Source organism: Plecotus auritus (assembly GCF_963455305.1).
Source record: "Plecotus auritus genome assembly, chromosome: 7".
NCBI classification, from domain to species: Eukaryota; Metazoa; Chordata; class Mammalia; order Chiroptera; family Vespertilionidae; genus Plecotus; species Plecotus auritus.
The window spans coordinates 120252308-120272974 of record NC_137774.1 but is presented as its reverse complement, the minus strand read 5'-3'; the positions used below and the strand labels follow the sequence as shown (position 1 = coordinate 120272974).

The 20667-nt window shown below is 40.1% G+C and overlaps 2 protein-coding genes across 15 annotated transcripts in view; one reads left to right on the top strand and one right to left on the bottom strand.

The window, feature by feature from the left end:
* CAST (calpastatin) overlaps nt 1-4706 on the top strand; it is a 119857-nt gene extending 115151 nt beyond the window's left edge. For all 12 annotated transcript variants that reach the window (XM_080682330.1, XM_080682329.1, XM_080682326.1 and 9 more), the window contains 2 exons: nt 1680-1745; nt 2634-4706. In XM_080682330.1, coding sequence (XP_080538456.1) covers nt 1680-1730 — 51 coding nt within the window. In that variant the 3' untranslated portion in view covers nt 1731-1745; nt 2634-4706. The remainder of the gene's footprint in view (nt 1-1679; nt 1746-2633) is intronic.
* Nucleotides 4707-5628: 922 nt separating this feature from the next.
* ERAP1 (endoplasmic reticulum aminopeptidase 1) overlaps nt 5629-20667 on the bottom strand; it is a 37418-nt gene continuing 22379 nt past the window's right edge. For 2 of the 3 annotated variants that reach the window (XM_080677916.1, XM_080677917.1), the window contains 11 exons: nt 19940-20071; nt 19711-19782; nt 18234-18388; nt 16702-16781; nt 15950-16133; nt 14509-14665; nt 13458-13642; nt 12437-12598; nt 10999-11139; nt 10399-10480; nt 5629-6288 (listed from right to left, as the gene is read on the bottom strand). In XM_080677916.1, the coding sequence (XP_080534042.1) occupies nt 6133-6288; nt 10399-10480; nt 10999-11139; nt 12437-12598; nt 13458-13642; nt 14509-14665; nt 15950-16133; nt 16702-16781; nt 18234-18388; nt 19711-19782; nt 19940-20071 (1506 nt within the window). In that variant the 3' untranslated portion in view covers nt 5629-6132. The remainder of the gene's footprint in view (nt 6289-10398; nt 10481-10998; nt 11140-12436; nt 12599-13457; nt 13643-14508; nt 14666-15949; nt 16134-16701; nt 16782-18233; nt 18389-19710; nt 19783-19939; nt 20072-20667) is intronic. The other variant, XM_080677918.1, reaches the window with a different exon arrangement.

Sequence of the window (20667 nt, the reverse complement as noted above, 5' to 3'; positions counted from 1 at the left end):
TATAGATGCAAAAATTCTCAAAATATTAGCAAACTGAATTTAGGAACACATTAAAAGAATTATACACCAAGACCAGTTGGGATTTATCTCTGGATGCTAGGAGAGTTCAACATACGTAAATCAATAAATGTAATACATCACATAAATAAAATTAAAGATAAAAATCACATGATCATCTCAATAAATGCAGAAAAAGCATCTGATAAAATACAGCATCCTTTCATGATAAAAACCCTTAAACTATAGGGTATAGAAGGAACATACTTCAACATAATAAAGGCCATATGCAACAAACCCAGAGCAAACATTATACTCAATGTAAAAAACCCACAAAAACCTGAAGCTTTTCCTGTAGGATCAGGAACAAGAAAAGGATGCCCACTCTCCTATTCAATACTCCTATTCAATATAGGAGGTTCTAGCTAGATCATTTAGGCAAGACAAAGAAATAAAAGATGTTCAAATTGGAAAGGAAAAAGTAAATTGTTCGTATTTGCTGGTATGGTTTTGTATACAGAAAACCCCAAAGAGTCAACCAAAAAAAGTGTTGGAACTAATTAGTAAATTTTCAGGATAAAAAAAAAAATCGACATACAGAAATCACTGGTATTCCTTTACACTAATGATGAAACATCTGAAAAAGAAAATATCCCATGCACAATAGCATCAAAAACAATAAAACAGGAATAAATTTAACCAAGAAAGTGAAAGATTTATAGACTAGAAACTGTGACTGCTGAAAGATATCAAAGACAACATAAACCAATGGTGAGATATCCCATGTTCATGAATCAGAAGAATTAACATTAAGATGTCCTTAACACTCAAAGCCTATCAATGCAATTTCTATCAAAATTCCAATGGCATTTTTCACAGCAATCTAATTTCTATGTATTTCTCCAAAGAAAATGAAAACACTGACTCAGAAAGAGTCACCCCCATATTCACTGAAGCACTATTTATAAGAGCCAAAATATGAAAACCTAAGTGTCCATCTAGGGATAAATGGATTTTTAAAACTGTGATGTATATATGCACAATAGAATATTATTTGTCCATAAAAAAGAATTAAATCTTGCCATTTGTGACAACCTGGGTGGACCCTGAAAGCATTAGTTTAAGTGAAATAAGTCAGAAAGACAAATAACCTATGATCTCACCTACGTGTGAAATCTAAAAGTTGCTCATGCCATTTTCTCAAATAGATTAATTTGCTTATTATTTCATTTCAATTATAGAAAGCATATGACCAATCCTTTCACAAAAAGTAAAACGCATAATAACCCTACATGCTGAGTGGGTTAGCTGGCCAGCAATACCCCCCATTGCAGGGAGAGGAATCACTGTAGAATGAACAATTCCATCCAAGAACACCTACATATTCTTTTCTTCATTTACCTTGGTCTTCAAAAAAATTGAAGTCTAGAGTAAAACATTTAGAATCACTTAAGGTTATTTTTAACTTATAAACTTGAAGGGGAAGAATTCGTAGTGCTTTGGCTAAATAAAAAAAAAAAATAATTAGAAAGAACCATCTCATTTTCCCTAATTGACTACCAAGTTTTGCCCCTTTAATTTTTAGAAGCCCATCTCCTCATAAGGATCTTCTGGTTGATCAGTTTTATGATACTTAATCCAGGAAAGAAAGAGCTCTTTGATGGTTTTGCTTTCCCTTTTAGGCAAAGGAGGAAACTTCCAAGCCAAAAGCTGATGAAAAACAAACAAGTTAAAGTTCACACTATTTGGTAAGTTGGATGTTTGTTGCAAATGAGGGCAATGGTACCTTCTACCAATCAATGTGTTATAGGCGAGAGAAACTAAGTCTGCTTCTTGAGTATTTCATGTTCTCAACTATTGGCATGAAATGCACATTGCAAAATCTATAGAGTAATTCTCTGAAAAGCACTAAATGGGATGATTGTGCTATTGGAATGTTAAAAAACAATCTTATAATAAGACCTCTTTTAAAGTATTAGGCCAGGCTCTTGAAGAAAATGACCATCTAAGTCTAGTTGACTCTTTGACACCCAATTGCTCATAATTTTGCAGATTACTGTGGCAAAGCAAAATTAGCATGTTGTAATACCTCTTATAGTAAAATGCCCCTATGTTATTGATTCCAAGACATAATGGGTGCGGAGAAGTACCCCTTAAGGTCTGGTGGAAAGTACAGGGTTTTTGGAACCAAGGGCAGAGGAAAAGATTGACTACTTTTGGCCAAATACTGTTTGATTATACATTATGATGACTCACGAGCTTGTATTGATGAGGGAATCTCTGAGATCTATCTTGAGAGCTGGACCCTTAACTTAAGAAGAGATGTTATTATAAAGTATAAAAGCTTATAATTGCTTGCCAAACAAAGCCTAAAGGAAATAAAAATATAGATTTCTCTCACCATGTTCCACTTTTAGTTCCCATAATGAGGGAGGTATGCTGATGAGAGCTACTCTTAAAGAATCTCTCCAAAATTTAAAAATTCTGTGAATAATCCACTTTCATATTTACTTATAGGAAATTCCTTCTTGTTTATATATATGCTTTTGCTAAATGTTACATTTATTATGCCTTATAACAACAACAAAAATTACATACCAAAGTGGTTCACTGGATTTTTGTCTGAATTTTTCAAGGTATCTACATTTAAGATCTTCAGCTGGTGGTTGGTGACTTCTGAAGAACAAAAGGCTTTGACAACAAATTTTTCTGGGTGGCTTCTAGACAGTGATCTTTGCTGAGTGTTTTGACATCCTAAACATTGGTTATTCTTTTCCCAGAAAGAAATTGAATTTGTCTGGTTCACCTGTGCTATTGTACTGAGTACTGATAAACTTTGAATTTTTAAAAATTGCCTTCAGTTGGGAGAGAAAGGAACTTTATATTTCTAAGAGATATATTTGATAGTTTCTTAAAGCAACACATACACACACACACACACACACAAAAAAAAAACAACAGGAAAAACCTTTGCAAAATTTTGCACATTCTACACACAGTGCCTGTAAATCTCATTAGTATTTTTGGTTTGCACTTAAGTTGTTATTGTTAGCATTTGGAAAACAATGCTGTAAACATTCGCCAATGTTCTGATTTCTCATTACCCCTTTCCTCTTGGGCTTTTGAACTGTATTTGATGTTTCTCTGGGTTAATGTTTATAAGCCCATTAAATATTGTACATCGGGCACATATCTCCTCTTGGGCTGCTAATAATAAATTGATAGGTAACCTGGACCGACCAGGAAGCACTGCACCTCTTTTCAGGTTAAACTATTTGCCAGAGGTTAGGACTTATGCACCTTATAGCCGCGCAAAACACACTGAGACTTGAATCAAGTCGGAAGAGCAAGATACAGACTATACTTCACTGCATAGCAAGCTCCAAGAGTAAAATCTACTCAGAATATGCATACGGCTTGAACTCGGTTGGTTTACTATGTTAGGCTGTGCTTCCACTCACTCTGTACAAAACCTGAGTAGCAGTTGTTTGCTTAGTCTGTTGCACTGTACCGCACCTGGCTTCATGGGAAGTTAGGTTTACCAAATACAAAACCGAACTTCTGCTTTAGAAAAAAATCTGGAATTTAAAAATTTGCTCCCTTCCCGCACAGACACCTAAGAACTAGGCTTTGTTGTCCTGCAACTTCGAATGGTTTCTTAGATCTTTCTGAATGAATTGCTTATAAACATAGCACTGAGGTCGTCATTGGTGAGATTTTGATAAATATTTAATTTCATCTTTACTTCCCGGTAGTGACTGTAGGAAAAGATATCAGGTACATATCATACACTGATTTGGAATTTCTTATTTCAGAGAGCACAGCCTTCCTTAGCCTATGTGTGAAGGTTTTATTTATTAGGACTTAGCTGACTTCACTAAATATATCATCACCAATACTGTCTAATAAGGGGGGAGAGACAAAAAAACATTAACACTGCTTATAATGGGCATCAAATTTTGTTAAGACCCTCTATAAATTATCTTTAAAAATCATGCAGTACCTATGGGATTTCAAGCTTCACCCACTTTAAATGCTATGTCTGTCCCATCAGAGAGACAGGGCATTTTTCTATTATTCTACGTCTGGGAAATATAAGCCAGTGTTATGGTGACTGAACAGACCTCTTCAAGGCACTGACAAGAAAATACAACACATGTTTCCTGAGGGATTTTAACTATGTATCTAATTCTTCCATTTGGGTAGTACAAAGTGGGTTTTTTTGTTTGTTCAAAAAGGTAAAACCTTGGACATTGACAGATGTGTTTGCAAGGATATGGCTGCAGTATTAAGTTGATGCATATATAGTATTTTTAAACAACATACCAAAATCCAGAGATTTAAGAAATGCCTGTAAAAGTAAACCTTTAAGGTACTCTATGCTTTTTTATTAGAAATGTCTTCAACTGTTGGGTGTTTGTTAGTAATTAATGATGGCTTGAGTCAGCTTCAGCATCCAAAGCAGTCCTTTTTACCCATCTAATTAGGAGGAAATAATGGCAAATATCTGCTTACAGGTAAATTATAACCTTTTACTACCAAACAGGTTTTGCACATTGTTGTGGCAATATTGTGTCCATTTAGGAAATGGACTTCTCCAAAAGCAACGGAAAGTAGGTTGCTCAGGTGACTAAACTGAAGATCACTATTTCCACGTTTCATATTTCATTAATCAAGATGTAAAATATAATTAAAAATATTTTACATTCAAATCTTGGCTTTGTATGTTTTTGGACGGAAAATACCTGGGGTAGAAATTACCAGTGATTTGTGTTTCTATTTCTCAAACCATTAAACCATGAAATATGTTTAAAAATGGAATTGTAAATGCATTTAGGTCCAGAAAAGTCACTATTCCTAGTGTATGAGAACACATTTTGACATTTTCCCTATCACATTCCTTTATCTTGACAATTCTGCAGTACATTAAAAACCTTATAAAAGACTTCTCACTTAGAGGAATATAAACAAATATTTTCAGTTTCACAGTACATTGTCATTTACAGGAGACTCTGCAATGACTTATTGGCAATAACTGGCAATAATGCGTAATTCAGGAATTGTAAACTAGGCCAAACAACGAGCAGGGAGGGGAAGAAGCACCTACCTAAGGATCAACAGCTCTCAGGTTCAACTTCAAGTGACAGGTTCCTTCTCTAGACCTGAAAGTACTCTGTGTTTCAGAAGGGACACTTATCAGTCAGGATCCCTGAGGAGTAGATGACACTCAAATTAGGATTACTTGAGGAGGGTGTCATACAAGGTGGTGGTTTGTTTTTAAACAAAGGCAGGACAGGGATGTATGGAAACCACAGGTGCAGCCACGACTAGTAAAAGCCAGGCTGCCGCTTCTCCCCTCATCCTGAGGGGATGAGAAGGAAGCAGTTGCTAGAACGCAGAGTTGGGGAAGGCTCAGTGGGCAAAGGGGCCACCTCCAGAGTGGAGACCTTCAGTGAAGGCCCACCTGAGGCAGCCTGAAGGGACCTAGGGGAGTACACCCACCACCTCTCTCCCACCCCAGCTCCAATCTGCCCTCCTGGAGACTGACCACAAGCCGGAGGGCAGGGAAGCCTGAGGAGGCGGCCCCACATTCGCCCCAGGGCATGGGCAAAGAGAAGGTAGAAGCAGATCAGACATCCTGGCTTTGAGTGTGTCTATTTAATGTGTATTCATTCCATATATACACACAGATGCAAACTTAATCTTTTTAAAACATGATATCTAAAAGGTAAACACAAATGGTCACTGTCAGTAGTTCCCACTGTTCACAGAGTTCCAAGGAGACTAACAAAACAGTTTCTGAATGACAAACGTGGGAGGGAAGGGTTTGGAGACTGTGGGACTTAAGTCTAAAATAAATAAGAATAAGGTACTTTACTCCTCAATAGAGAGAAACCCGCCACTTGGGTTTACAATGCAGGCAACACCTGTAAATGAAACACACAATAGAAATAACCCATTGATGGAAAAATTAACAGCCAGGCTTTTCCAGGACCGGTCAAAGGAGTAAGAAGTTAAAGAAAAAGGAGGTATCTTCAGGGGGGAGCCCAAACAGCCATCTCTAGGTTGAAGGTATTCACATTCAACAAAATTTAGGTGATTAGAGATCACAGGAACCAACAAGGAAACGGATTGTTAAAGCAGTTCAAGATTTTGGTTTTGGAGCCACACTCTGATTTTATCAAAATTCTTATCCATCCAACGTATGTTTTCCTCAATGGTTTCAATTGTTTGTTGGACACAACGGAGCTGAGAACCATTTTCTTTCAAAGAGCTGAAGAATCCTTTTACCTTGTGAGAAAAAAAAAATGAGTTTTTAAAATTTTGCTTTATTACATTATACAAGTCCAGGCTCGTTAAAAGAAAACTGAAGCCAAAATTCCAGCATTTGTCAAAGTTCTATACAGAAGGCAGTGCCAGGTGTCTGGATACGATTATGTACACAAACTGAAGCTGTATGAAATGAGCTCATGCCTCATGATGTCAAGTTGTGTGTGTGTTTTTTTCTCTCTGCAGTTTTTCAGTTTGTTCACAGTTGCCAGATTCTAAAAGACTTCACTGTTTACCACTTTATAATTAAGGTTTAATTGAGTGTGTCTGTTTAATGTGTATTCTGTTATAGACACACAGATGCTAACTTAATTTTTTAAAACATGGTATCTAAAAAGCAGAATGTGCAGAGTGTCTTCTTTGCCAAGCAAAACAGTTTCAACCCCATAAGTGTAGTCTTTCTCCACGGACCTGGCCTTGTGTGTTATTATAGAAACACTGTGGGGAATGGGGTTCTTAGCAAGTTATGGTGGTAATACCCCAAACTTTGCCAAGTTTTTATCTGAATCCACAATTCAGGTATTGTTCCCTTAAGATAAAATCCATACAAAGTTCCCCATGGTTTTAAAGTGATAAGAAACTCTTGGCTATCTCCACGAACATATATTTTTGTTGTTTCATTGCTGGGCATCTGAACCCCTGTAAGCTCACAGGAGGAATAGGCCGGCTTTGCCACACCATTGATCATTGTGCTACTCTGTTTCACCTTAAAGGGTTCTTAACCTTCTCCCATAAATTTTCACAGCGTTAATCCATCCACTTTTGATTTTGCAGACAAAAAGCAAGTCTAGGCCAAGATGTATTGTTTATTCAGCATGGATTCCAGACAGTTAATTCCTTAAGAAGAAAAAAAAAAAAAAACCCACCATGCCATAATATCATAAGTTTGAAAATAAGAGGGAGGTCAGAATAGGTTTTTAAAAGACCAAATTCCAATTTTACATGATGCACGGTTGTGTTAAAATTATCCCAGTGTAACTTTTCAATGAGCTTAGAGGCATGGCCTCCTGTTGCAGCAGCCTAGAAAACACTGCTTCTCTGTCCCAAGTTGCAACTCAACCTTCTTTCCCACTGAACTCAAGATTAATTGATACTCAGCTAAAAAATCACTCTGAGCACTCCTCAACAGTCACACCTCAGCGACAGTCTTACCCCTTGGTCAAACTGTCTAAACCTGAAGGAGCCCATCACGATAATACCACTAAAGAACACCTACAAGATTGGCAACAAAACCAGTTTTTAACACTTGCTCTTAAATTTTTTTCTGACGACCCCAAGTCTCTCTCCTATATGATCTGATTTGGGGAACGCAGCATGTCATCTGAGTATTTGGTTCAAACCTGCCTCCTTGAGAACATTTTCTGTGCAACAAGCATGAAACAGGGATAGAAAAAACAGGCTTATCCTAACTTGTTGGACCTTGAGCAAATGATTTAACTTCTCTGGGACTGTCTCCTCGTTTGTGAAATGAGGGCCATCTCTACATTGCAGAGGATGTGGTTACAGAATGTGGTAAGGTCCAGAACCTAAAACCCAGCTGTGTCAGGGCTTCGACCGCATCCATTTAGTCATGCCTGTTTACATTGGTACTTACTCACCCCTTGCCTTGGTTACTGTGCTAGAACTGAGGATGTGGCCGTGAATAGAGCAAGCACCCTACGCTCAGGGAGCTTACAGTTTCCCTGGAAGACAGGCAGTAAACTTTCATTACTATAAACTGTGAAATAAACTAGGGCAGTGGTCGGCAAACTGCGGCTCGCGAGCCACATGCGGCTCTTTGGCCCCTTGAGTGTGGCTCTTCCACAAAATACCACGTGCGGGCGCGCACGTACAGTGCGATTGAAACTTCGTGGCCCATGCGCAGAAGTCGGTTTTCGGCTCTCAAAAGAAATGTCAGTCGTTGTACTGTTGATATTTGGCTCTGTTGACTAATGAGTTTGCCGACCACTGAACTAGGGCTATGACAGTAACTGTGGAGGGGGTGGCCTGCTACACACAGAGTGGTCTGGAAAGGTGACCCTTGAGCTGGAACCTCTAAAGGATAAAATGAGCCTTTCCAGTGAAAAGTTGGGGAAAGAGCAAGCCAGGCAGAGAAGAAAGTGCAGAGCCTTTGAGATCAGAGAAATAGCTGGTGGCCCAGGAGCAGGGGGAGGCCGAGTGCCTGGAGTATTGAGAGAGAGTGAACAAGGAGAGCAAGTGAGAACTGGCTGGAGTGGTGGACAAGAGCCAGCTCATCCCAGTTTGGGCACACAGGAAAGAGAGGTTTGGGATTTATTGCAAGAACAATAGGTGGGGTTACAAGAAGGGGGTCAATTCAGTTTTAAATGTGGAAAGTGGTTTGGTTAATGGCAAGTGGCAGGAGGGAGGCCAGTTAGGAGGTGATCACTATAGACCAGACTAAAAATAAATAAGTAAGAAAAGCTTGGATGGGGTAAGTGGCAGAGAGAAGCGCAGAGATACGATGCATATGCCACAGAGAGGGCCGGCAGGACTCAGGGATGGACTAATGTGAGGAAAGAAGGGCTCAGGAGGACTCCTATGTTTTAAAAGGCAGTAGGATGTTCTCTATTATGACAGTATCTCAGGCTTCTTCATTCCCATGGCCTACCTCAGTTTGTGCACCTGATGTTTCCTATGCACACAACCCTCTCCTCCTAGATACCTGCATTTCCTTTAATGTCCAGTGAAACGTCTCTGAATCATCCTATAAAACACAGCACCACTCCCCACCCCAGGCACTCTCTATCCTTACCTTGCCTTAGTCAATCTTCAACCTGACAAAGGTGGTTTGTCTGTAATTGTCTCATTCCCCCGGTAGAATTTAAGCTCCATGAGAGCAAGGGCTTTGTCTATTCTGTTCATCTTCATTCCCTAGAACCCCAAACCAAGCCTGCCATATAGTAAGAGTAGGACGTCTTGAATGAATTAATGAGAAAACAAATGAACAAGTGAGTGAATAGAATATTTTGTTGCCACAGATCTGGTCTATGGACAGCTATCTAGCTAGTTCCAGCCTGTGGACAACTCTCCGGTCATCACACAGAACACCTCTGCTGTAGTCCTCAGTGGAGGTCAAGCTTGAGATATTATGTGCAAGTTAATTTTGCAAGCCCAGGTGAGGCTGGGGACGTGACATTTCTTTTGCATATTCAAAGCACTCTTCCTATATCCAGCTGGATCATGGTGTAACCAGACTACATATGAAACTATTCCTTAAAAAATTAATATTTGGCACTCAGATCTTATCTGAACGCAGCCTAGTTTTGAAACCACATAAAGTTTGTTCTACGACCTTACTATAGAAAACGTTATCATAGAAGGGACACCACAAACAACCCATTGATCCGATTCCTCAGAGTTTAAGACTCAGAAAAAAGTATGCTTTTGTAGTTCCCTCTTACTGGACAATGAGGATAACTCATACTGTTTTCTCATTTTTCCTTGACTGCTAGGAAGCTGTGATAAAGTTAGAGTTCGAATGCAATAAATTATCCTCTGCATAAATTCTTCAGACAGTTACCTCTTTCTGTCCATTATGCAGCTTTTTGTTCTTTATTTTAACATTTATTTTATACCTGGACCTTACAAGTTGCCTAAAATTCTTTCTGAAAAGTAGATGGCATATAAATAAGTAGCAGGAAATCATGAACCTGGAAGTGGAGAACCTGGATTCCAGACCTGCCTCTTTCATAATGGCTGGATGGTCCCTTCAGTTATTTATACTTCCGACGATCACTTGTATCATCCCAAACAGGGATTCCATATCTAAAGGAGCCTTTAAGCTCTAACCTTCGTAATGGCCAGGCTTAGGGCTCCTTCATGTGTTTGGGAAGAGGCACAGTTTTTACTAGTTCATTCATAACTGATTTTTGCTTATGTTAACAACACTACAGCACCCAAAAGGAACATCTACTAAGGGTCAGGATTCATTGCTAACTCATCACACCCTTAAAATATTTTGTCTACCCCATACTTATTAGCTAATTGTCACTTAAGCTTAAATATATATATATATATATATATATATATATATATATATATATATATTTTTTTTTTTTTTTTTTTTTTTACCTCTTCAAGCCGTGCTCTTGTGGAGAACTGATTTGTTGTTCCCATCACCATGTGGGCTATGGAAGCCGAGCCAAGGTCAAACCTAGAAAAGGAAACTGTCGCATTATATTGTGAAATATTCCTTCTTTCAACATATATTTCTAAGTGCCCCTTATGTTATAGCATTTAAGTAAAAACTGGTTAGGCATGGAAAACACAGACATGATCCCTGCCCTCCAATGGATAAGATCTAGTTGCAAAAAATAGACACCAACAGGTGAATAATAGATGAAGTACCCAAAAGAAAATGATAGAGGTAGTGATGCTACACAAATTAGATAAGAACAGATGCAAATCAGCAAAGGTACTGAGCGGGAGACTTCTAATAGGTCAGTGGGTGCGGGAAGGGATTATTCCAGATGGAATAGAAAACCTGACTATCCAGATTCACGGGCTAGCAACGAATTAAGAGTTTTGTATTGTCTAAGGATATTGTAAGGACCTCTACTTTCTAGCTTCAGTCAAAAACCCCCTTTGGATGGCCACTGTTGTTTTACAAATTAAAAAAAATAGCTGGGTTGAGGAACTTCCCCAGGCACAGCAATCTTTGGCACTACTTACTTTTGTGTAAGTTTATTCCAATTGTCCCTCAGAAACTGCCAGGCCAGTGGATATCCCACTGGGTTTCTGCCAACAGAGTAAAGAATATCTGGAAACTCTTGAGTTTTTATTACATCTCCCTTAAAACTTTGGTCTAGTAACCTAGAATGATTAAGAGAAGACATGTTAGCAATGAATATGCCCTGGAAAAGTTATGAAAAAGTTATTCCATAAAATAACTTAAAGCCAGCCTGCCAGTAACAAAGACCGAAAAGATAAATAGGTAACCAGAGCCCTGGTAAACTTGCTATAGCTATGTAACAATAAAACTGACGCACAGTATTCACAATACACATTCTCACATATACTCTCATTTTCTCATAAGAGGAGCTAAGAAAGTAGATGTTTTTAAATTTGTTATTTTAAAGATATACAAATATATGCTCCTTTAAATATTTTTCATGACACCTGCTTCTCCCTAATTATTTACCACTAGAGGCCCTGTGCATGAATTCGTGCATGGGCAGGGTCCCTAGGCCTGGCCGGCGATCAGGGCCTGCTAGCCGGGGAGGGGGCGGGGAGGGACAGGGAGAGGGAGCATGGGCCAATCGGGGACTGCCAGCCGGGGTGAAGAACGGGGCATGGGAGGTTGGCTGTCTCAGGAGGTTGGCCACCGGCCCAAAGTAGGGAGCCAGCCCTCAGCTCTGCTGGGAAAGGGGCCTTGTCCACAGCCACCCACCCCCCGGTTCCCCGTCCTAGCCCAGGGCCCAAAAGCCCCAGCGGGGTCAGGAAAGGAGGTGACAGTCACCAGGCCAGGCGTGGAAGAAATGGACGCAGGTGACCCACCACTGCATGGTTCCCAGCCTCGCCCCCTCCTCCTTCCCTTACTGCCACGCCACCACTGTGGCGGGCGGGCGGCAGGCCGATCGGGGCCTGCCAGCCAGGAGGGAGGGACAGGGCATGGGAGGTTGGCCGCCGGCCCCGAGGAGGGAGCCAGTCCTTGGCCCCCCTGGGAAAGGGGCCGTGTCTGCCACCACCCACCGTCAGTTCCCCATCCCAGCCTGGAGCCAAAGGCCCCGGCAGGGTCAGGAGAGGAAGCCATGGTCACTGGGCCAGGCACAAAACGAATGGATGCCAGACGCTGACACCACCAGCTGGCCACAGGAGGTTGGCTGTGGGAGTGCACTGACCATCAGGGGGCAGCTCCTGCATTGAGCGTCTTCCCCTGGTGGTCAGTGCACGTCATAGCGACTGGTCGACCAGTTGTTCTGGTCCTTTGGTCCTAACGGTCGCTTAGGCTTTTATATATATATTAGATACTTGTTAGCTGTCTCCCCACTAATATAAATGTTCCCAGCAGAATAGGCAATTCCTGGTCAAAAGAACAAAAATAGATGCGAGAAGGATCTGATCTAAATTAATTCCTTTGTTCATACATGAACACGAATGAATTACTCACCACTGAAGCTTTTCCTTGTTTTGGCTAATACAGAGGGCAAATTCAATTTGGTTTTTCTCGGTACTGGACAGAGAAGACTGATATTTACGATAGAGAAAATCCCATCCTTCATTGGTCTGGGCCCCCACAGCAAACACTGCCAATGTCACATCATTGGGCAGCCTGTGGGAAAGAGCACATGGGCAAGAGTCGGAGTTGTAGGAACTGTGTTTGAATGCAGAATGATGACCAATTATGAACTGATAAATGACCTCATGATCAGAGAAGCCTGGAAATCTAAACAAAAATAACCTTTCCTTCAGTTAAATTTTTTGAAAGAGGCAAGAAAAAATATCTAAAATTCAGTTGTGAGTAGTCTTCTCAAAAATGTTAACATGAAATGCCACTTTCACAAGTACCTATGTGTCTAACACACTTTAATGACACTGGGTGACTCCCAGTAGGTGGTCACTTTTCAAGCTAAAAGGAAGAGTTTCAAACTAGACTCAAGATGTAACCCATGAACAAATACTGGAATCCAATAGGACCACCACTTATAAGCATGTCTTTCTATGGGCTTAATGTTTCCCCAGATGGGATTTAATACCCAGATATACCTAAGTAGAGTGAGAATTAGTTTTCCAAATAGAGGAAGAACTGTACTTAGGCAGCATCAGCAACTACTATGCGCCTCCTGTCAGGGACTTTGGAGACCCAAAGAAACTACTGCGAGAGGCATTGCCTCTGTTCCTGGCAGTGTGGCTTTCTCAGTTCTGGTAGGTTTTGTACCCTTGGCTGCATAAAGTGGGAACTATTCTAATCCCATTCTAACTCTCCAGATATTTGAATTTTGTGCATAGAAGTTCTCTCCTAGCATTACTGCAAGTTGAGAGATAGACAGATAAATCTTAAAAAGTAATTTATTTTCCTAAAAAGGGAGGCCAGGGAGGCTTTTTGTAGTTGGTTTTGCTCCCAACATGTAGCAGCAATGATAGAAAGGCACCCCTTTCATGAACGAACTAGCTGTTTGCTAAGGACAGACCTCAAATCTCCATCGGTTTCTTTCCACGCTCTGAAGTAGCCTTCTGCCCTCTGCACGCAGGGCTGATACTTGCGCACACAGGCAAGGAGGAGGAGCTGGCTCCGCAGCATTCGCTCTGAGACAGAGCCATCGTCGGTCCATGTCTGATTGTCAATGAGGCCCCTCAGCAGCCCGATGAGAAAGCCCTGAGGGAAAGCCATGCTGTCAGCAGTACAGTCCCAGGTCCCCGCATGTTTTATGTAATCCAGTACACTCAGGTGAGGGGGGATATTTTACAAAGTGTAATAACAACTCTTTTATTTCTAAAACCATGCAGTTCTGTTTATATCCTATATAATAAAAGGCTAATATGCAAATTGTCCCCTCGACTGGGAGTTCGGTCAGGGGGCGGGGCCAGATGGCCGACCGCCATATCTCTTCCCAGTCTGGCCGGACCCCATCCGTGCACAAATTTGTGCACCAGGCCTCTGGTTTCATTATAGAAGTTGTCAGACACAAGAAATGATGAACTATTTTAGTATTTGCATAACAATCTTTTATAAATATATGTTTATCTACTTAAAATCAAGATAAACGGCCACTTAAAAAAATAAACTAACAGAGTTTATATGACTACATTTTGAAGGCAAATTTTACAATGGAACTTCATGACCTTTTGCCAAAAAATAACAACTTTGTACTTCTTCTCCAAGTACCTGAGTCCCAGAAAATCTTAATAGCAGCCATCATAATACAGAAGTAAAATGAATTAAAGAATTTGCAAAAGGAAGGGAATAAGAAATCCATGAAAATTAAGTACGGAGTCTCATAGTCCCATGTCTACTTTTAGTGCTAAAATAAAACCAAATATATTTGCTAGTTAATCCAAATACTGAGTTAATTTTTATTTACTTTTCTTTAATATATACTGATATATATAAATATATGTATATATATATATTTACACACACACACACACACACACACACACACACACGACAGTAAGAATTCTTGCACACCCATATAAAAGCAAACCACTTAGGTAACCACTCAGTTTATTTCAGGCTTTTACCTTGAATTGAATTTCCACTTCATTCATATCTCTTTTCTCCATTAACTTATACATAGGTATCAGCTCATTCAAACCTTGGAACACAGGCATAATTTCTGTTTCATGTTTCAAGTACAGGGTTAAATTCAAGGCTTTTTCAATTGGTAGCTTTCCAATGCTGGTCAGGAGACACCATGGTGAGAGGTTTAAAAGAAAACTTAGGAAATCAACTTTTTGTTTCAAAAAATATTTTAACAATCTACCAGCAAAAAATTCAAACAGTTATTAATGCCCCTCATAAATAAGGATCTTTCTATTAGTATCTTTTCCATCATAAATAACACAACATCGGCATGTTTGCACGGTGGAGGGAGTTGCTCAAACACAGCAGAGCTAGGGCTAACTTGTGGTTAAGACAAAAAGCAGGGCAGGGTCTGTTCCTCTACGAAACGTTGGACTGCGTGCTGATCTTTAATCGGGATTTTGATCACAGATCCTTCAGGAACCTAATTGGAGAGACTGCCACTCAGTTGACATTGTAAGTCTCTGGAGTCAACACATCCTCTTCTCCATTCCAACAGAACTGAATATGGATAAAAACCCTTCGTTATAGAGGGTTGATGCTAAAAGCCTCAGAGGTAAGGTATATGCTCATAAACACAAGATCCTCTAAGATTTAAGCAGCAGTATGCTACAGAGGGGAATATTTGTAGGCATGCGGAAACAGCTGGCTAAGCACCCCCTATCTTTATCCCCTATTGCTACTTTTCACCTCAAGAGGCCCCGATGAGGAAGAACTTGACATTTAGAGCAGAGGACATGGGGTATGAGGAGAATTATAAATTATTCCTTTCTATCTGAGTGATTCCCCTTAGGCCTTCTGTTCTGCCTAAATACTGAGGAAGTGTAAGTTTTTGTCTTGCAGACTATTTCCTTAATAACCATTGTCATGGGGCAAAAATCAGAGTAAACACTCAACAGCTCAAAGGTCATTTGTTTGGGCAGCATTTTATGAGCTGTATTCCATTAAGAGGCTGTGAAGTTCAGGAATCTGAGTGTGAGCAGGGGTGGATGGAAACCCCTTTAAAACCAATGGGGGAGGAACCAGATCTGGTAAAGCAGGGCCAGGGCCAGAGAAAGCCACAGGACAACTCTTTAGAAACCAGCCAAGGAGCTTCTCCAGGGAGTAGATCTCCTGATTTTCTACACTTTTGCCTCCATGTGATCATAGTTATTAATGAAAAAGGTTAAATACAGATGCCTTCCTTTACCTGACTCAGCAGACACAGACAGGAGGTTAACCATACGGCTACAAGCAACCTTGGATTGTTAGAAGAACTCAAGGGAAAACACCCTTCAACTTCTTGTTAGCAATCAATCATTTTCATCTTTATAAATCAAGAATTTGAGTGATAACAGCTGCTTTCAGAAATAAACCAAGACTCTGAAGAGCGTGTATTACCTGACAAGCTGGAATGCATTGTTAATGAGACTGGCCCGATCATTACTGCTGATTGCTGTGTGCGTTCCCTGTAAAAGGCCAGTCAAAGAATCCCATCCATCATCCTCATAATGCACAATGTAATAGCCATTCATTCCCACGTTAAATTTGATCCATTCCACCTCTTCTGGGAGGATGAGCACATCTAGAGCAAATAAAATAAATCATAGCTCTATTTTCTCTCTTGACGGATGAAAGCTTTTCTGATCAGAGACTAGACCACGAAACTACAGGCAAGTTTAATACTGAAATGAGTTTCATATTGAACAAGTTTCTTTTAGAAAACAAAAAAAAACAACATCCCCATTGACAAAAGCCAACACTAGTTTTAGGCACCAATTTCGTGAGATTTATAGATCGATGAGAAGAATGCAGCCATGTTTCAGGCCATACATACGATATAACCCAGCAACGTTAAAGTAATGGGGATTTTTCACTCGTAATCCCTTCTCTTTATCATTACATAAATCAACTGTTTTAATCTCTATCTGGCAAGATACTGGCCTTTTTTGCAACCAGATAGGATTTTCAACCTATAGTCTTCACTAGAAAATGAAAGCCAGAGATCTGCTGAAGATAAAGGTGGACCTGGTCCTTTTTGTTTTAACCAAGATAAATAGCAAAAGAAAGGTGGTATCTAAATCCTGCACATTTCTATAGTTCCTTCTTGCACATTTCTATAGTTCCTTCTTGCATTTCCCCCAACAAATTACCTGTTTTTGTCTTCAGCAAAAATCTCTGGGCCGATTCTGATTTGCTGGTGATGAATGTCAATGGAACATGCCACAGGTACCTAAAAGAAAGGAGGATGAATTGATCATTTGTTGATTCAACTGAACAAGCAGTTATTAAATCACCTATCATGCGCCAGGCACTGGCTAGTTTAAGAAAGAATGGTACCAAAGCTGCTATAGACAAGAGATCAAAACACCCCTATCCTGTTTTTCAGGCCACACTATTCATCCTTCTCAGGCTCCTTAAGTAGAGTTAGGAATTGGGGCCCAAGCGAGCCCTGACAGCCTTTACAGTGATTGGCTGGGAGCTCACAGAGCCGAACTTAAAAACCGTGACCACTAGTAATGACACAAATTGACATCATGTGCCTCCTAAATCATACACTAAGAAGAACACATCACTTCTATGGAATTCCTACTAATGATGCATAAACTGAATCTGATCATGAAGAAACAGCAGAAAACCAAGCTGGAGGACATTCCATAACATAACTGGCCTGTACTCTTAAAAAATGTCAAGGTCAAAAAAGACAAAGACTGAGGAGCAATTTCAGAGAAAAAGGACTAAAGAAATGTGACAGTTAACACAATGTGACCCTAATACTGAATCCTGCCTGAATCAGAATATTTTTTTTTCTTTTGCTACAAAGACATTATTAGGACAATTGGAAAAACTTAAATAAGGTTTAGATTAGATAATAGCATTTCATTAAATTTATTTCATAATTTTGACAACTGTGCTATAGTTATATAAGTGAATGTTCTTGTCTTTTAAAAAATACCACACTAAAGGATTTTGAGGTAAAGGGTTATCATGTCTCCAAATTACTCTCAAACAGGGGAAAGCCATGTATATAATATACACACATATATATGGCATATATGAAGAGAGAGATAAATATAGAGAAAGCATATCTTTACTTACAGAGAGAGAGAAATGTGGTAAGAAGTTAACATATATCGGGGTTAAAAATACATGGGAATTCTTTGCACTCTTCTTACAACTTCTCTATTAAGTGTAAAATTATTTTGAAACAAAATGTTTTTAAAATAGTGGCCATCTAGGGCCAGTCAAGCTGCAGTGTGTCATTTCCAGTGATGTCCTTCTGTCCTGTTAATCTGGCAAACAAGTTCCAGGATCCAACTCAGGCTTCCCAAAGAAAAGAATTGAGACTCTCCTAATTCCCAGAAATTGTAATTTCCAGGCACTATTGTAATTTAGTGACAGTTACTTAGATCAGAGCTTATTACAAGCTAATAACTGGACATCAGCATCCCATCAAAGTACAAAACATGGTAATTATACATCATCAGCTTCACCGAGATGAACCAAGGTTTAGAGCCACCTTCATCCTCCTGGGGAGATGGTGGTGTATAAGTCAACTTCATAGGATAGGCAGATTTGATTGAAATATTTTAGCAATAAAGGGCACTACTTCAAAAATAAGGTTTTATCCTACAAGGCAGATGTTACCGAAGCAACCAAGTGAGTTTTCCTCAGGGCCCCTTACCCAGACTCTGGGCTGCCTTCAGAGCCTTTCATATAGTGCTCTTGCTTCAGGTGGACGTTCCTCCCTTTCACTGTGACAGTTATCAGGGGAAAGCCCTTCTGCAGCGTCCAGGTGTTCATCATGGTTTTCACATCAAGGCCTTCCTGGTGCCAGTGCTGGTTTATACAGAAAAACACAGATGCATGACCCACTTAGACCCAACTAAAAAAAGGCAGAACCTGAGCTTTTGCTCACAGACGGAGCTGCTATCAGTGGCCACCTCCCCTGTGAAGCTCCTTCTCATCCCTCCTCTGCTCCCAGCCCCTGCCCTGCTCCCTTTCCCACTGTCTCCAACCACAGCACATGGTCCATGAAAGCACTGACAGTTACTTCTTGTTCTCTTTCTCTACACATGTGTCTTGAGAACAGGTACCATATCTGGTTCTACTGGGCATACCTTGGGCGTGGCCCCGGGCACAAAGTAGGCATGTGCATGAATGAATGAATGAATGAAAGTAGAGAAGGGAAAGTGGCCAGGTGTGCAACACCTACACAATGATGCTGGCTCTCAGACAAGCAGGTGGGGGAAAGTGTTCAAGAGCCTGTACTTCCAAAGCCCAAAGCGATAACACCCAGATGGCCCACACTCCACAGCAATCATGAACTCAAAAGAGGATATTTTCTTTGATACTAAGAAAAGCTTTTAAGAAATATTTAAAGTAAAAGGATAAAATATGCTACAGAACTAAACTACAAACTTCTGAAGAAAGCTGCCTCTAAAAACAAACAAGCCAAGAAAATAAAAATATGATGGATGAAATTCTGTTAAATCTCCAGACTAATCCATAGCCACCTAGGAAAATAGTCCAGAAGTCCAGATAAGCAGAGATGTAGACTGTTTTGTGATTCAGATTTCTTTTTTTGAATTCTTTATAGCTTATTGGTTAAAAACACAAGTTAGAACTAAATTCAAATCCCAGCTCTATAATTTACTAACCACATGCCTTTGGATTTCATATTCACATCTGTAAAAATAGGGATAATAGTGCCCCACTCATAGGCTGACTGAAGAGTAAAGGCGGTAATGCACATAAGTGCGTAGCACGTGCTTGACGCGGAGTAAGTGCTCAGGAATGCTCACTGCCATTATCTGTTTCCTTCCAAATGAAGAGCTCTGGAAATGATCGACATAGCCTGACTGATAAAGCCCTAACTCTCACAGAAACCTGTCATAAATTCACTGCTTGACCGAGAGTGAAGCTGAAGAAATTAGTATCAGTGAGACGTGTTACCAAAGAAGGCTATGCAACTCCCTTGTGTAGATAACTTTTTAAAAATTGTAAAAGGCTGTCAGTCTGGTATGGTTTAAATGCAGTCTTATCAAGAGTGAGGGTGATATAATCGAGGACCTCAGAGAGTCTGGCACAGAGCCGACCTTCAAAGGCTGTGGTGGAAAAGAATGCGAAGAGGGGTACCGTGTACAGATGTAAAAACTTACTGAGGATGAAGATGAATGTTGACCCCTAGAGCAAAAGCCCTCCATCCTTTGTGTGCTGTCTGTAGGGCAAATCTAAAAACCGAAAATATACACGTCACTCTCAGGCAGGCCTGTAGAAAACCCTCATGATTCTTCTCAGAGGGATTAATATGATACAGAAAAAACAAACACCCAAAATGATAATAAGCCTGTCAATCCCAGACGCATGGATACACAAAAACATACTCACACTTGCCATACTGTTCCACAGGTCCTCGTTCTTTGTGTTTTTATAACTATATGTCTGGAGATAATGTACAATACCACGTTTAAATATATCGGCACTAAGATAATCTCTTAGCATATTCAGAATACAAGATCCCTGAAAAAAACAATATAAATAAGTGTTAACTATACTTCCTCAATCTAATCCACCATCACACTTTATTTTGGAGTAATTCTTTTAAAAGTCTCCTTTTCTGGAAGAATTTCCTAGGTCCCTTCAAGGTAGAGGTAGTCTCCCTCTCCCTTTGGCTGTAGGGAATGGTGGGGTCACAAAATAGGCAAAGCGTGGATCCCCAAATTTCTACATGAAGTACATATCCCTGCCAATAGGACTGGTACTTATTTTATTGAAATACTAGAGGCCCGGTGCATGAAATTTGTGCACAGGTAGGATCCCTAGGCCTGGCCGGCGATCAGGGCCTATCGGGGCCTTCCGGCTGCCAGCCGGGGCCTTCCTTCATTCCGCGCCGCCCCCTGGTAGTCAGCGCACGTCATAGCAAGTGATTGAACTTCCGGTCTCCTGGTCGAACTCCCAAGGGGACACTTTGCATATTAGCCTTTTATATATATAGAAGATAATGACATAGCATTATATTAGTTTCAGGTGTACAACATGATTTGATATTTGCATATATTGCAAAATAATCACAATAAGTCTAGTAAACATTCATTAACACATATAGTTACAAAATT